This window comes from Sphaerodactylus townsendi, linkage group LG14, assembly GCF_021028975.2.
Source record: "Sphaerodactylus townsendi isolate TG3544 linkage group LG14, MPM_Stown_v2.3, whole genome shotgun sequence".
Classification (NCBI taxonomy): Eukaryota; Metazoa; Chordata; class Lepidosauria; order Squamata; family Sphaerodactylidae; genus Sphaerodactylus; species Sphaerodactylus townsendi.
This window is the reverse complement of record NC_059438.1, coordinates 36,700,821-36,715,994: the sequence shown is the minus strand read 5'-3', so window position 1 is coordinate 36,715,994 and position 15,174 is coordinate 36,700,821. Positions and strand designations below refer to the sequence as shown.

The following is a 15,174-nucleotide window of genomic DNA, read 5'->3' as shown; positions in this document are numbered from 1 at the left end:
AGATCGGAACCTGACTATGTATCTGGTCATATGCTTGGCTGTCATCTCAGTCATCTTTCTGGTGTCCATGGTGGGGTTTGTTGCCATCAAGATTCAGAAAAGGAGGAAGTTCATAGCGAGCTCTGCCCTCAATTTCCCAGTGGGACCAAATTTCCCTGAGAACCGTGGAGATATTGATTCTGGATCCCTTTCCCGGGCTTACAATTATGAGGTGTGCTTAGCTGGTGGGTCCCTGAACAGTGAGTTCAGGTTTCTGAGACCCCTTTTTCCTGTCTTCTCTGTGGAGCCGGCTCAAAATCAAAATATTTCAGCTGGTTCCCAAGAAGTTTCTGGTCATGCAGCAGAAGAGCAACTCATGAGCCAGGTAAGAATACAATTGACATCCCATTGACATTGTTAGATGCACCTGATGATCTGTGTTTCACTTATCTCATTAAATAAATTCATCATAAACTGGAGGGAAGCTCAACATGGGCTTCAACTTCTCTGGTCCCTTTGTTTCTCTATGTCAGTGTGTCCCAACCTTTTTGAGATCAGGGTACCCTTGACCTCATATCTCATGGTACCCCTAACTTCCCCCCCACCTTCCCCTCCCAGTGCCCCTGCTTGCCGCCACCTTTCACCTTTCCCAGGGTGAAGGGAAGTGCGGCGGCGGGGCGGGGGGGCTGGCTGCTGACCTTGTGGCAGGCCCTGCCTCCTGGGCGAGCTCCATGTCCTTGCTGGTGCCGGTGGGAGACATCACAAAAATGAGGGGGGGCAGTAGTGTTGCCGCCGTACCCCTGGATCATGCTCACGGCATGCCAGGGTACCACAGAACCCTGGTTGGGAATAGCTGCTCTATGTCTTTGTATTCTGATTCCTTGTAAGTTTGGTTCTCAGGTAATACATTTCTTCAGCATGTCTTCATGATTCTTGAAAAGATAGCTAAAATCAGTCCAATTGAAATGAGCTGTAAACATTTGAGAGAAAGTGGTTAGCTTTTTTTTTGGTGTATCAATTTCTATGGCTGCTATTGCAGTTTCTCCTACATTGTTCCACTTTTCTTCACGTTGGCGAAGGCTGTGATGAAAGAGGGTGACATAGTGGGTATGTTTCTCACATGGACCTTGTCCAACCAAAACACCTAGGCGATGTTTTGTCCCATACAGCATGACCCCTGTTTCACCTTTCCCAAAAGCCTCGCTCATTGGGCGAGGCAGGAAAACAGCATTTCCCCCCCCCCATGGGTGTGTTTGTGTGTGGGGGGTGGTGGTTGACGGAGGGGTGGAAAAGCACAGCGCCACCTTCATGCAGAGGTAGCAGCCGTGCAAACAGCGCCCCTTGAGCAGCGTTTTAACTGTTACAGGGGCACTATTTTAACTGTTACAGGGGCACTATTTTTTTCCTTTGCGGAATGGACCTGAGAATGAAATAGACTGTGAAATAGGTTGGGTACAATAGTTTCAGGTCCTTTAAATTGTTAAAATCTTTCTTCAGAAAGAAAAATTTTTTCTGTAGAAGGAATATTAAAATATCTGACAATAACCACTGCAGATGGGAAGATGTTTAATCTGGCTTGATGCCGAGAGGATGGTTAAGTTTGTAAAATATTGAGCCATAATCCTCTGAGAGAAAGGTAGACCATGAGAGCATGGTGAGCAATTCTTATTTGCTCCAATTGCCTTAAAACTTTTTAAAACGTCAAAAAGGCTCTGGCCCTGGTCAAGGACATGTTCTTTAGGGGAAGGATGACATTCAGTAAATATGTTAACCCCAGGATGAAAACTAGCAATTGAGAATCGGTATACTGAGGAAGATACCTTCGAAAACGCATTCAGACGCGTGGTGCGATTCTATACAGGATTCTCATGTTTTATGTACCATCTTAGTATGGACTAATGGACCAATGAAACGGGAAATACAAGCTCCTTTGTGAAGTTCCTTATTGGAATCACATGGAATTGAAAATATATATATCTTTGGAAATCATTGCTCTTGAAGTCTTACATTGACTTTTGAATATATTGGTAATTAATGGGATAATAATATCTGTAAAGAAACCCCTGCAATGACTACCTAAAATTCCTGAAAGTGATTTGAATGCCTGATGGCATATATATAACCACAAGATGAAATCTGTATACTGATATTGTTCTATTGACACTCGCACTTTATATTTAATTGTATTGCACTTTATGTATTTCATAAAATTGGAATTAGATTAGGATTAGTGTTAGGATGATTATTTGATTGTGGATTACACGTATGAAAAAGTATTGAAATAACAACTTTATACAAGTTAAGTCTTGAATCATTTATTACCATTGTTGTTTACCATGTAAATCCAGATTAGTGTGCCAATTTGGGTTAGGCTTGTTCTTATCCTGGTCAAGGACAGCCAGATAGTTTTTGGGCCGGGACAGTTTTTGTCCCCTTAGTAGATGAAGGACTGCATTGTCTTTGGGTGGAGGGGTACCAGGTATGCTAGGGGAGAGGTGATTCAAAGCCAGTATTTTTGAGCCTACTGGGTTCCTGCAGTTTTTGGTCTCAGCTCTTAGTCCCTGTGTAGGGTTACTGTCCTCTTTATGAAGTTGAAACACTGCAGAGTTGTGTTTTAAAGGCCTGCTTGATTTTATCTGGTTCTACTGACCACCACAACACTTTATTCCATATCGTTTGCCATTGTGTGACAGAGGGACTGTATAAATAAGATCTAGATCATAGGTGTCAAACTCGCTGCCCTCCAGATGATATGGACTACAGTTCTCATCATCCCCTGCAAGCATGATGCTGGCAGGGGATGATGGGAACTGTAGTCCATAACATCTGGAGGGCAGTGTGTTTGACACCTGTGATCTAGAGGAAAGTAAATGAGCATCTCTAGGAAATGTTTTCCTTAAAGGACCTAAAAGTTACTGTAACAATCCCCATACTGATCTTGGTACCATTTGCAAGCCATGCAACCAAAGGACAAAGACCACGGTAGATAAATCTGGAAATTAAAGGTCAGGAATTACTTTGGCCACAGACAAGTACATTTATGGCTGTAGTTCATTTTTGTGGCCACATTTCCATAAAATATCTCACCATTTGGTAGGCATTTTGTAGCAGTAAATGATGCATCCTGAATAAATGAGCCGGGTAAATCTAGGCATCTGATGTTAAATATTTTTTTTTTGCATTAAGCTTGCTCTTTTTATGATCTAAATATAAAGTTAACTATATTTCCTTACTCAGCCACATGATGGCAGCATTGGCAAACACACTAGTTGGAATTATATCCCGAAAAGAGAAACACTGGGAGCTGGGAGTGCAGAGAGCTACAACAACTGCAGTGATGGGTCATTTTTATCAGAAATAGAGAGGGGACTTCCACAGGATTTAACAAGTCTACAGAACAAAACCCAGTTCGTTAGCAGTGCAGATATTCACTGAATGGACCTCAGAAGATCTGCATTTTAGCCAGGGAATTCATCAGACCTGGGAGAGCCTGGCACCATGGAGAACAGCTTCAGGATCAGAAAAGGTCTGTATCTTTTGTTCTTGCTCTCTCTGTCTGGAGTGGTGGGTGTCTCCGTTCGTTATTCTTTGCCTGAAGAGAAGAAAAGTGGGTCTCTGGTGACAAATGTGCTGGAGGATTTGAAACTGGGGCCAGGGGAGCTCTCTGCTCGCAAAGCCCAGCTGGTTTCCAAAAGCAGTAAGCACTATTTCCAGCTGGACACTCATTCTGGGAATCTGTTTGTAAATGAAAGAATAGACAGAGAAGCTTTGTGTGACCAGACTGAACCTTGCTTGCTTCTTTCTAAAATTGCCCTGGAGAAACCTTTAGAGATCATCAGTATGGAAATAAAGATAGAGGATGTGAATGATAACGCTCCAAAGTTTTCTAAAGCTGAATTTAATCTACAAATTCCTGAGATTGTCCCTATAAATACCCGCTTCCCCTTGGAAACTGCCCAAGACATGGACTTAGGGGGAAACAGTGTCCAGAACTACACACTGAGTCCCAATGAGAATTTCAGATTGGATGTACAAAGTGATGAATTTGGGAGCAAATCTGTGGACCTTGTTCTGGTGAAACCACTAGACAGGGAGAAGGAATCTCAGTTTGGGCTGACTCTCACAGCTGTTGATGGAGGGATGCCACAGAGGACAGGGACAGTTATAATCAAAGTCAATGTCCTGGATAGCAATGACAACTTCCCTCAGTTTACACAATCTGAATATAAAGTGAAGCTAAAGGAAAACAGTCCTCGTGGTACTCTGGTGTCTAAAGTGGAAGCCAAAGATTTGGATTTTGGTACAAATGCACTGATATCTTACTCATTCCGCCGAGTGCTTGAGAAAATAAGCAACTTGTTCTACCTGGATGAAAACACTGGAGAAATCACTGTTTTGGGTCCAATTGACTATGAAAAAGAAACCAGCTATTACATGAACATCAAGGCAACAGATGGAGGAGGTCTTTCTGGACACTGCAAAGTCATGGTGGAAATCGAGGATGAGAATGACAACGCCCCTGAGATATCGGTCATATCCATCTCCAGCACTGTACAAGAAGATTCTCCCCTGGACACTGTGGTGGCGCTTTTCAGTGTCACAGACCAAGACTCTGGGGATAACAGTAGAACTTCATGTTCTATGGAAACAAACCTCCCGTTTGTGTTAAAAGATAGTGGGAGTAACAATTACCAGATTGTGACCCAAAGTCCTTTGGACAGAGAGAAGGTTCCTGAGTATAACATCACCATCACAGCCACTGATAGGGGCTCTCCCAGGCTCACTTCCATTAGAACGATTAGTGTCAAGATCTCCGACATCAACGACAACCCTCCAGTGTTTGAGAAGGTGAAGTATGAGATGCAGTTGTGGGAAAACAACATTCCAGGCCTGCTGATGGGTTCGGTCCAGGCTGTTGACCTGGACGAGGAGCAGAATGCCCAGGTGACCTACTCTCTTGTGCCTGGAAATGCCAGCGGTGCTCCTGTGGCCTCCTTCGTTTCCATCAACTCTGAGACGGGGAATCTGTACGTCCTGCGATCTCTGGATTACGAGCAGATCAAGGAGTTCCAAGTGACCGTGAGGGCTTCAGACGGGGGTTCTCCTCCACTGAGCTCGGAGGTTGTTGTTCGAGTTGTTGTCCTGGATGAAAACGATAACGCTCCCTTCTTCCTCTACCCACTTCAGAACAGCTCCTCCCCCTGCAACGACCTGATCCCCAAGTCAGTGGAGGCTGGTTACCTGGTGTCCAAGGTGGTGGCTGTGGATGGGGATTCGGGCCAGAACTCTTGGCTGTCCTACGAGTTGCTGAAGGCCACAGACCCCAGCCTTTTCAGCATTGGAGCCCAGAACGGAGAAGTGAAAACCAGGAGACCACTCACGGAGCGAGATACCAACAAGCAGAGACTCATTATCCTGGTCAGAGACAACGGGCACCCTCCCCAGACCAGCACTGCAACCCTGAATGTACTTCCGGTGGATGGCTTCTCAGATCCTTATCTGAATATTGCCAGTGTCAGTCCCGAAGCAAGCGAAGAAGACGGCTCCTTGACGATGCATCTGGTGATCTGCTTGGCTGCCGTGTCCTTCGTGTTCCTCATCTGCATCATTGTGTTTGTGGTCATCAAGATGCACAAGAAGGAGTCTAGTTTTATCACTGCCCTTCCTCAGTTCCCACCTGTCTTACCTGAGATCCCAGAAACTGGTGTCGATTCTCAGAGTGGGTCACTTTCCCGGGCTTACCACTATGATGTTTGCCTAACGGGTGGATCCTTAAGCAGCGAGTTCAGATTCCTCAGGCCTCTCATTCCTGTGTATTCTATGGGGGACCCAAATTGTTCTGGAAATCACAGAATTTCTTCTGTCTCTCAAGAGACTCCTGAAGAGGTGGAGGGCCGAAAGCCAAGTGAACAAGTAAGTGATTAGTTCTTGTTCTTAATTATCCTATATTCTATGCAAATATTTATCTGTAGTACAATATAATACTGTTTGCTATTCAGGTGTTTGCTTATTTTGAACCCACTTTTTTATGTATAATGCTTCTTGAATGGTTGCTAAATAGCTGCGCCATTTCAAATCAGCTTGTGAAACCCAACCTTGCTCCTCCTCTTCGTTTCTCATGCTGTCCCCACCCTCCAATTTCTTTCCTTGTTAGGCCTCCTCCCTCACTTTTAGGCCACAGATCTCCTGCACTTTATAGCCATAAAAGGTTTTTCTCTGAGGATACCACCACTCGACGTGGTTCATCCTTCTTCCTTCTAAAGTCTCCATTCTCTTGGTCTGCTGTCCTTCTTCCCATGAACAAAAACAGTAGCTTTTAAGATAAGGTTTAAAACAGTAGCTTTGAAGATAAGGTTTAAAAAGTGTTTTAAAGAAAACCGGAGGATGGGCTGAGAGTTACTCGACGAATTGGTCACTCCTGAGTAACTTCTGCTGATACCTGATGTAGAACCCAATGGAGTAATCTGGTATTGAGGTTTCCAATGTCTTCATATATCTAGGGGCGTTTCCCCACTCACCACGATCCCCCCTATGCCGCACGCCCAGGCGTCCCCACGACACCGCGCTCTGTGCGGGGTCATCAAAAGGCGCCATTTACAAAAGTGCCAGGGATGCCGCACGCTGAGGGGGCGCGACAGCGGCAGGTGGCAAAGCAGCCTTTCACAGGTCTAATCCATGGAGTTCTCAACAAACTGAGAAGTAGCCACAACAGAAGCACCTCAGAACGTTTTGCAGAGACTCCTGTGTCTCATGTTTCCATGCAAAGCCCATGCAAAGGAAAATAACTCTACCTATCTCCTGAGCCTTCCATGTATTCTGGAAGAATTGGAGGTAGGGAGTGGGTTGATTTGCCAAGCCAAAAAATGTGTGCCAAGGCAACATTTGTGGACATCTGTGTGTGATGGTGATTATGCATTTGTGTCCAAGACATTTGAAAAGCAAGCATGCAAAACATAGGTGTGGGAAGGGCTCCAGCTGACAATCCCATGCAGGAATGGAACGGAACCATTACAAAGCTGGCGTGTCTCCCCTCCACCAAGGTAAATGCCCCAAAGGAGGGCAAAATGGGCCATGCTTGGGTGCATCACTATCTCAAGCCCTTACGCCCCTCCTCTCAGAAGTAGCACGCAGAACTTGAAGCAGTCTAGCAGGAGGTGCACCGGTGTGCGTGGCAGCCTGCGCCTGCGTGCATTTGTTTCCCGCCCAAGGACCGGAGCAGCGGCTGCGTCCTTGCCACAGCCCCGCCCCGGAATGCCCTGCCCCCCAAATTCCCAGCCACGCCCCCGTCGTGCACCGCCCAGCCCCATTGGTGCTACGCCACAGTTTGAATCCTACCACCATGGGAACCTGTTACTAAAATTTTTGGATCCCACCTCTCTACTTAGTGTTTTAGTGCCATGAATTTTTACAGATCTTGTGTTCAAAAACAGAAAATTGCTGTTTGTTTGTGTATTAATTAATTAATTAATTAATTAATTAAATTTATACCCCACCCATCCCCGTTGTCTTGTGTTCGAAAACACAAAATTGCTGTTGTTTCTCTGAGGCCTGGCCTAATGTTACCATCTGTCCCCTTGGGTTGTGTAACACCTCTCTGCAAATGGACGACTCCGGAGTTGTTCTCGAGATTCATGAATTTAATTTTAATGAGATTTTAATTTAACTGGATTATCTAAATTTTAATTTGTGGATTTAGTCACTGTGCATAATTTTAAATTGTGGGTTGTCACCTTTGAGTCAGTTTTTATTGTATTTACTCCTATCGTAAATTGCCTCGAGGCAATTTAGGAAAGGGGATGAAGAAATTCGACAAATAAATAAAATAAAATAAATAAATATTTAATATTCTCTGAAATAGTCATGGTAGTCCTGCTATCAGAGTTTGATTTTTTTGCTAGTATGTCTAGTATTCATTAGATTGAGCTGGTAAGAAATTAAGTTATTACTTGTTGAAATATTGTGTCAACTGTTTGCCAGTAATAACAGTAATACGAACAGAAGAGGAAGAGGAAGAGACTAGAAAAACAGAAGACAGAAAAACAGAAGCTTTTAGAATGGATCGTGCCTATTCATGATGTTGAATGACATAAAGTTCTATGACTGCTTCCCTTCTCCAAAGCATATATGTACACTGGTGCATTCTTTGATGTATTAATAATCTAAATGTGAAACCTTTCCTAATGATATTGGTTCACCGCCTGGGTGGTGCTGTTTGGTGTGTGCCCACAGATGGGGGTGCAGATCTTCCATGTAGGATTTTTGGTCTGTTCTGGTTAATGTGCCAACTATAGCTTGAGTGGTAAGATTTGGCCATTTCACCAGTTGTGAGCTCAATTCCAAGTGCTTGGCATTACATACAAAAAACTAGAGTCTGAGACCAGAGTATTTAAAGTACTGGAAGTAGCTCAACACTGAAAATCAACACCACTAGTTCTGATCTTTGTCCACAGAAACAGGAGGGTTTTCAGCATTCTCATTTTCCTCCCTTCCAAGTATAAGGTGACCAGACGTCCCGCTTTTGGCGGGACAGTCCCGCCTTAAACCAATCTGTCCCGTGTCCCGTGGGGTATTTTTAACTGTCCCGGATTTTGCCTTCTGGGGCGCTCCCCTTTTCCCACCCTGTGACAGGGTGGGAAACAGGGGAGCGGCCCAGAAGGCAGTGCGGCAGCCTGAAGGCATGCAGCCTGAAGGCACGCCCCAGAAGGCATGTGGCCGCAGGAGTGCACTGCCTTTTGGGGCACTCCCTGGTTTCCTGCACCCCAGAAGGCAGTGTGGCAGCCTCCCGCACGGCCGCACTGCCTTCTGGGGCGCTCCCATTTCCCGCCCTGTCACAGGGCAGGAAACCGGGGAGCGCCCCAAAAGGCAGTGCGCTCCTGCGGCCGCGCACGCATGCGCGCCCCCGTCCCGGTTTGAAAAGGTGCAATCTGGTCACCTTATCCAAGTATCTCTGTCTGGGGGACAGGGTGGGGAAAGTGTTCTGTTCTCCATCTGTTTTCCTCCATCCAGTGGTCTAATGACATAAAACAGCTTTCAGTCCAGTGTATCTTCCTGCAGATTTAAACTGCAGGTATGGATGCCAGATTTAATCTTGTGTTATATCAAAACAACCACTAGAGGGAGAGAAACATGAGGATAACTGAATTCTCCTCCACCCAAGAAACAGGAAGTTAGAAGTAAGGAAAATCAGAATGTAGAAAAGCCCAATGTCTTTTCTGTAGTGCCATCTCAATTATAAAATTTCCTCCCAAGAGCATTCTGTTGATTTTTCCTTCCTCCCCTCTTGTTATACAAATAAGAAATTTATTCTTCCAATAGCCTGATTATTACTATTACTGGTGGTTTTATTTTCAACACAAAGGGCTTTGAAACTGCTGGTTTTATTGGTTATTTTAGTGTAGCTGGATTGTTAACAATAGGTTGCTTTTTAAACTGTTTTAAATTACTTCAGAACTAGATTTTACAAAGAGTAAAGGATATAATCCCTTTTTTGAAAAAGGACCTCTAACATACCACAAACTCTAAAATATCACAAAATGAACTGTATCGTATCACTCTAACATATGTACACAGAGTATTGTGTGTGTACAAGTGGCACTAGGAAATAAAACTTTGGCTCATTCCGCACATGCAGAATAATGCACTTTCAAACTGCTTTCAGTGCTCTTTGAAGCTGTGCAGAATAGCAAAATCCACTTGCAAACAGTTGTGAAAGTGGTTTGAAAACGCATTATTTTGCGTGTGCGGAAGGGGCCTTAGTTTCTACAAGCACAGACGTGAGTTACTGATTGACAGGAACGTGTTACTTCATCCATTTATGAATTTAATTGTTATGAGGTTATGAAATATACTAAAACACACACACATATGAGGAAAAGATGAAATTTCAGCTTCTCAATGAACATGTTGGGGGTAGAAGTCTAAATCTACAGTTGAAGACAGACACACACGTCCCATTTTAATTTTATTTTTTTAACAAGCACTGTCTTGAATCGGTTATCTATTCTCAGGGAACATACACTAACAATTTAATGGGGATGAAGAATATAATTAAGGGAGTCCCAAGTCACTGAAGTGTATATGACAATGTGCATTAAGATTATGGACAATACAAGCTCTCCTTATACAAGATAATCCATGTTCAGTTATGAGAAGCAATTTGGAGGTGTCGTATTACTATTCAAACACAAGGTGGTGCAATTGCACAACACAAAACATGCTGTCAGAAATTATTGGCTCTCCCACTAAGCTGCGGTCTTCACAAAGAAGGGATCTCAAAGAGAAAACAGCCTTCATTGCAAGCAGAATCTTCACAACGAAGGGATCTCAAAGAGAAAACAGCCTTCATTGCAAGCAGAATCCAAACTTTCAAGGGAAAAAAGCTACTGTTCTCTGCAACCAAAAGGAAATACAGGAAAAAAGGGAAAGAGGTTTGCCTGGGAACAATACAATAGAAGATAACTTCCAGCAGCTAACGTACCATCTTGTGAATTGGCTGTGCCTTCAGGGAGTCTGAGGCAATGGAAATGCACTACGGTAGGCAAGTCTGTTATTTTTTCTTGAATCTCTGCATGTGTGGGGCAATATGTGAGGCTTTCCGCTATTCAGTGCCTGAGGAAAAGAAAAGTGGGTCATTGGTGGCTAATGCATTAAAAGACTTGAAAGTGGATGTGAAGGAGCTGTCTGCTCGTAGAGCCCAGTTGGTTTCTCAAGGCACCAAACAATATTTCCAGTTGGATCCTCACTCTGGGAATGTGCTATTGCAGGATAGAATAGACAGAGAAACTCTGTGTGGCCAGAAGGACCCTTGTGTCTTGTTCTCAGAGATTGTGCTGGAAAACCCATTGCAAGTGCACAGAATTGAAATTCAGATAGAGGATGTGAATGACAATCCCCCCCAATTCTCTAAAAAAGAATACAATTTTGCAATACCTGAGCACACTGCCACCAGAACCCGATTCCCAATGGAGAGTGCGAAAGATGCAGACAGAGGAGAAAATGCTGTTCAGAATTACACGCTTAGTCCAAATGGCCATTTTCGGCTGGATGTGCAAAGGCACCCTGATGGCACCAAATATGCAGAATTAGTTTTAGAGAAACAGTTAGACCGGGAGGAGGAAATACGCCTCTTTCTGATTCTGTCTGCTGTGGATGGAGGGATCCCAAAGAGAACAGGCACGGCACAAATCATCATTGATGTTTTGGATTCGAATGATAATGCTCCTGTCTTTGATAAAAATATGTACAAAGTGAAAATGATGGAAAACAGCCAACCAGGCACACTGGTTGCCAAAGTGGAAGCAACTGACCGTGATCTTGGTTCCAATGCAGAGATCACCTATTCCTTCAGCCAGGTCCCAGATGATATTCAAAGAGTGTTCAAGTTAAACAAACATACTGGGGAACTTACTGTTGCAGAGAACATTGATTATGAAATACATCAAAATTATGCAATAGACATCAAAGCCACGGATGGAGGGGGGCTCTCTGCTTACTGCAAAGTCATGGTGGAGGTTGAGGACCGAAATGACAACGCCCCAGAGGTGACCCTCACATCCCTCAGCAGCCCCTTACCAGAAGATTCTCCCTTGGATACTGTGGTGGCCGTTTTCCGTGTCACAGACAGAGATTCTGGAGACAACGGCAGAACTTCTTGTGCCACTGAGGCAAATTTGCCATTCATGTTGAAACCCTCTGTGAATAATTATTACCAGCTGGTGACCCAGCAGGCCCTAGACCGAGAAAAAGCATCAGAGTACAACATCTCCATCACAGCCACAGACAGGGGCTCTCCCAGGCTCAGTTCAACCACAATAATCAATGTCCAAATCTCAGATGTGAATGATAATGCTCCAGTATTCCACAAATCATCATATGAAATGCAGTTACTGGAGAATAATATTCCTGGGCTGCTGATAGGTTTGGTGCAAGCCAAGGACCTGGACACAGAGCGGAATGCTAAAGTCATCTATTCACTTTTGCCTGGGAAGGTCAGCGATCAGCCTGTGTCCTCTTATGTCTCCATTAATTCTGAAACTGGGAACCTCTATGCCATTCAATCCCTGGACTATGAGCAGATAAAAGATTTCCAGGTGACTGTGAGGGCTGTGGACAGTGGTTCTCCTCCCCTGAGCTCTGAAGTTAAGGTCCGAGTTATTATTGTGGATGAAAACGATAATGCCCCATTCATCCTGTATCCTCTTCAGAACGGCACTTCCCCATCCAATGACCTGGTTCCCAGGGAAGCTGAGGCTGGCTACCTGGTCACCAAGGTGGTGGCCGTGGACAGAGATTCCGGTCAAAACTCTTGGCTTTCCTATGAGCTCCTGAAGGCCACAGAACCAGGTCTGTTCAGTGTGGGAGTCCAGAACGGAGAAGTGAAAACAATGCGACCCATAAGTAAACGAGACACTTTCAAACAGAAACTTATCATTGGAGTTAAAGACAATGGTCACCCTCCCCAGTCCACCTCTGCAACGCTGAGCATTCTGCTGGTGGATGGCTTCTCTGACCCTTATATGAAAAGTGTGGATATCCCAAAGGATGAAGTGGTGGAAGAGGAAGACCGGACCCTGACTATGTATCTGGTCATATGCTTGGCTGTCATCTCCTTCATCTTTCTGCTTTCTGCAGTGGTGTTTGTTGCCATCAAGATTCAGAAAAGGAGAAAGTTCATAGCGAGCTCCGCCCTGAATTTCCCAGTGGGACCAAACTTCCCAGAGAACTACGGAGATGCTGGTACTGGTTCACTTTCCCGGGCGTACAACTATGAGGTGTGCTTAACTGGTGGGTCCCTGAACAGCGAGTTCAAGTATCTCAGGCCTCTCTTTCCTGTGTTTTCTATGGAGCCTGCTCAGTCCCAGGGAGTTCAAGGGGTTTCAAGTGACTCCCAAGATCTTTCCAGTCATCAAGCTGAAAGTCAGCTGAGGAATCAGGTGAGAGTATTAATGGTGTCCCATTGAATGGTTAAATATTTTTCATATGGAAATTCATGATATTTGAATTTGTAATTAAGATATCTCAGCCTTTATGTCTTATGGGTTTTCAGAGGAAATTAAACTCAATTGTTCTGTGTCAAAAAACATACTCAATAAGAGGGTGAAAAAACTATTTTTCTCTATTTTTAATGGAGGGAGATTATTAGCTATATTACTGATACATGTTTATCTAGTGCAGTTATAGAAAGCTAGCGGGCCCAGCCACGCGTTGCTGTGGCAATTGTCCTTCTCATCACAGTCCGCAACCCACACAGATGTCCATGCAGGTCCAATGATCCCCAGCATAGCCTTTTGGGGTGATCAAATGGAATCCCTCTTTCCCTTTTCAATGCACATCGTTATATGGTGCTGTCTTGTTTTTTTAGTATAAGGTAACCCTTCCCATTCCACAACGGAACTGTCCAGAGTGTGAATCCCGCTGTCCATGAGGCTGGTTGACACGCACAGTCCTGGCTTGGGTAAGGCAGAACTGGGGCAAGCAGGCTATCCCAGTCAGGCAGCAGAGGCAGGGTGGTGAGGCGCTCAGATCGAGGCCAGCTCCCTGGGTTCGTAAAGGGCCATGTGCAAAAGAAGCGGAGCAGGTAGTGTAGGTTCGCCCCCCACCCCGCGGATTTTCTTAGAAGAAAAAGGCAAACTCCAACTCGCTTTTAGTAAAAGAGAGCTGGGGCAAAAATGGGTGAGGGAGTGGGTAAGTGGTGGTTGGATGTGAGGGAGGGCAGAGTGAGGTGTGTGAGGATGAGCTGGATGTGTATTGTGTGGTAGCAGTGGGTGAGGCACAGAGAGTGAAAGTTACCTGCGTGTGAGGAGGGGAAACCCCACCTGACGTCTCACATGGCAAAGTGTGTATGTGTTTCACTTCCAGTCGTATTACCTAACAGTATTACCTATTTACTGTTTCCACTGCTCATCTCTGCATGAACATTCTGAGCCCTCCTACCAAGCCCTCAGGCCACAGACAGACACGCTGCACGAACATTCTAAGGGTGACAGTTAAACAGAGGCAGCTTCATGGCCTGGTGCGCCAGGAAAAAGACGTTTTACCTGGCTCAGGTATGGACTTTCGGTGGTTTGAAGGTCCGAGTACCTGCCAGCAACAGGGAGGGACGTCCTGTGAAAATTTGGGGGCAATCCGTCCAGCAGCTTCTGAGGGAGACCATCAGGGACAAACACACTAATGCGTAACTGAACATAAATGTAAACTTTTCCTTCTAACTGTGCCTGGCTCTGAACTGGTTTTATATTCTAATTACACAAAAGTGGTGGGAATGAAAAACATATTTGTGGGAATATAGAATCTTGCTTTGAAGCTACCATCATGAAAAGTAGATAGAATTAATAAGAATAAAAGAGAACTCATTTATTTGCACAGAACTGAATTCATTCCCTTCCAGCCAAAGCAGCCACTCAAGAAACGTCTGAAGTTTTGCTTTCTGAGTAGAGATGATTGTCCTCAGAAAGGCCGTTACCATCAATGCAAACTTCAGGAAAGACAAACTTCATATTTGTTGCTGTCTGGCATGATGTGCATCTCAGTTTCCTGTTTGGTGCCTGGAGATAGGGCCAATGGATCTCTAGTGAAAGTGCTGAAGATTGAATACTGGGACAGGTGTTCCATATGCAGAGCAAAAGTTGTTTCAATAAGCTCATAGAAGCATTTCCAGCTTGGTAACTGCTGTAAGAATATTTCTGTAAAGGAGACAGTGGACTGAGATTCTCAGATTAACGTTTTGGACAAAAATAACTTGTAGTTTTTACCATCTGCATGTGGAGTGAGGTGAAGAGGAAACAGGCTGTTCTGGTCTCTTAAAATAGAAGCCAGAGGTTGGGATTTGATTCGAAGGCCCTTTCCGCACGGGTCATTTACAGCAGCCCAGGGACAGCAAAAACGCTGTCCCTGGGCATCTGTCCTGTGCGGCCCCGAGCGGTGTGAAGGCGCCGCTTTCCACCTCCCTTCCTGAGGGAGGTTTTTGGAAAATGCTGCCTTCCCATTGGCACGGTGCGGTTCGCTTTCCCGTCCCCCCCCCCACACACCTCATCCTCCAATGTCAGTCTGGAGGGCTGCTGAGACCCGCCCACGCTGCCCTCTGACCCCGGGATGTCGGAGGGCAGCATGGGCGGGTCCCTGCAGCCCTCCAGACCGACGCTGAAGGATGAGGTGAGTGGGGGGGACGCAGAAGAGGCCGCCTCTTCTGTGCTGGCC

General features: G+C 45.1%; 1 protein-coding gene across 7 annotated transcripts in view; it reads left to right on the top strand.

Annotated features, from left to right (window-relative positions):
- LOC125443515 (protocadherin beta-16-like) overlaps window positions 1–15,174 on the top strand; it is a 431,392-nt gene that overhangs the window by 42,105 nt on the left and 374,113 nt on the right. For 2 of the 7 annotated variants that reach the window (XM_048515698.1, XM_048515702.1), the window contains exon 1: window positions 3,352–5,892. The exons of 2 other annotated variants lie outside the window; for them this stretch is intronic. In XM_048515698.1, the coding sequence (XP_048371655.1) occupies window positions 3,478–5,892 (2,415 nt within the window). In that variant the 5' untranslated portion in view covers window positions 3,352–3,477. Of the gene's footprint in view, window positions 1–3,351; window positions 5,893–10,520; window positions 12,912–15,174 lie in introns of those variants that run through there. 3 more of the 7 variants (XM_048515704.1, XM_048515703.1, XM_048515705.1) reach the window with 2 other exon arrangements.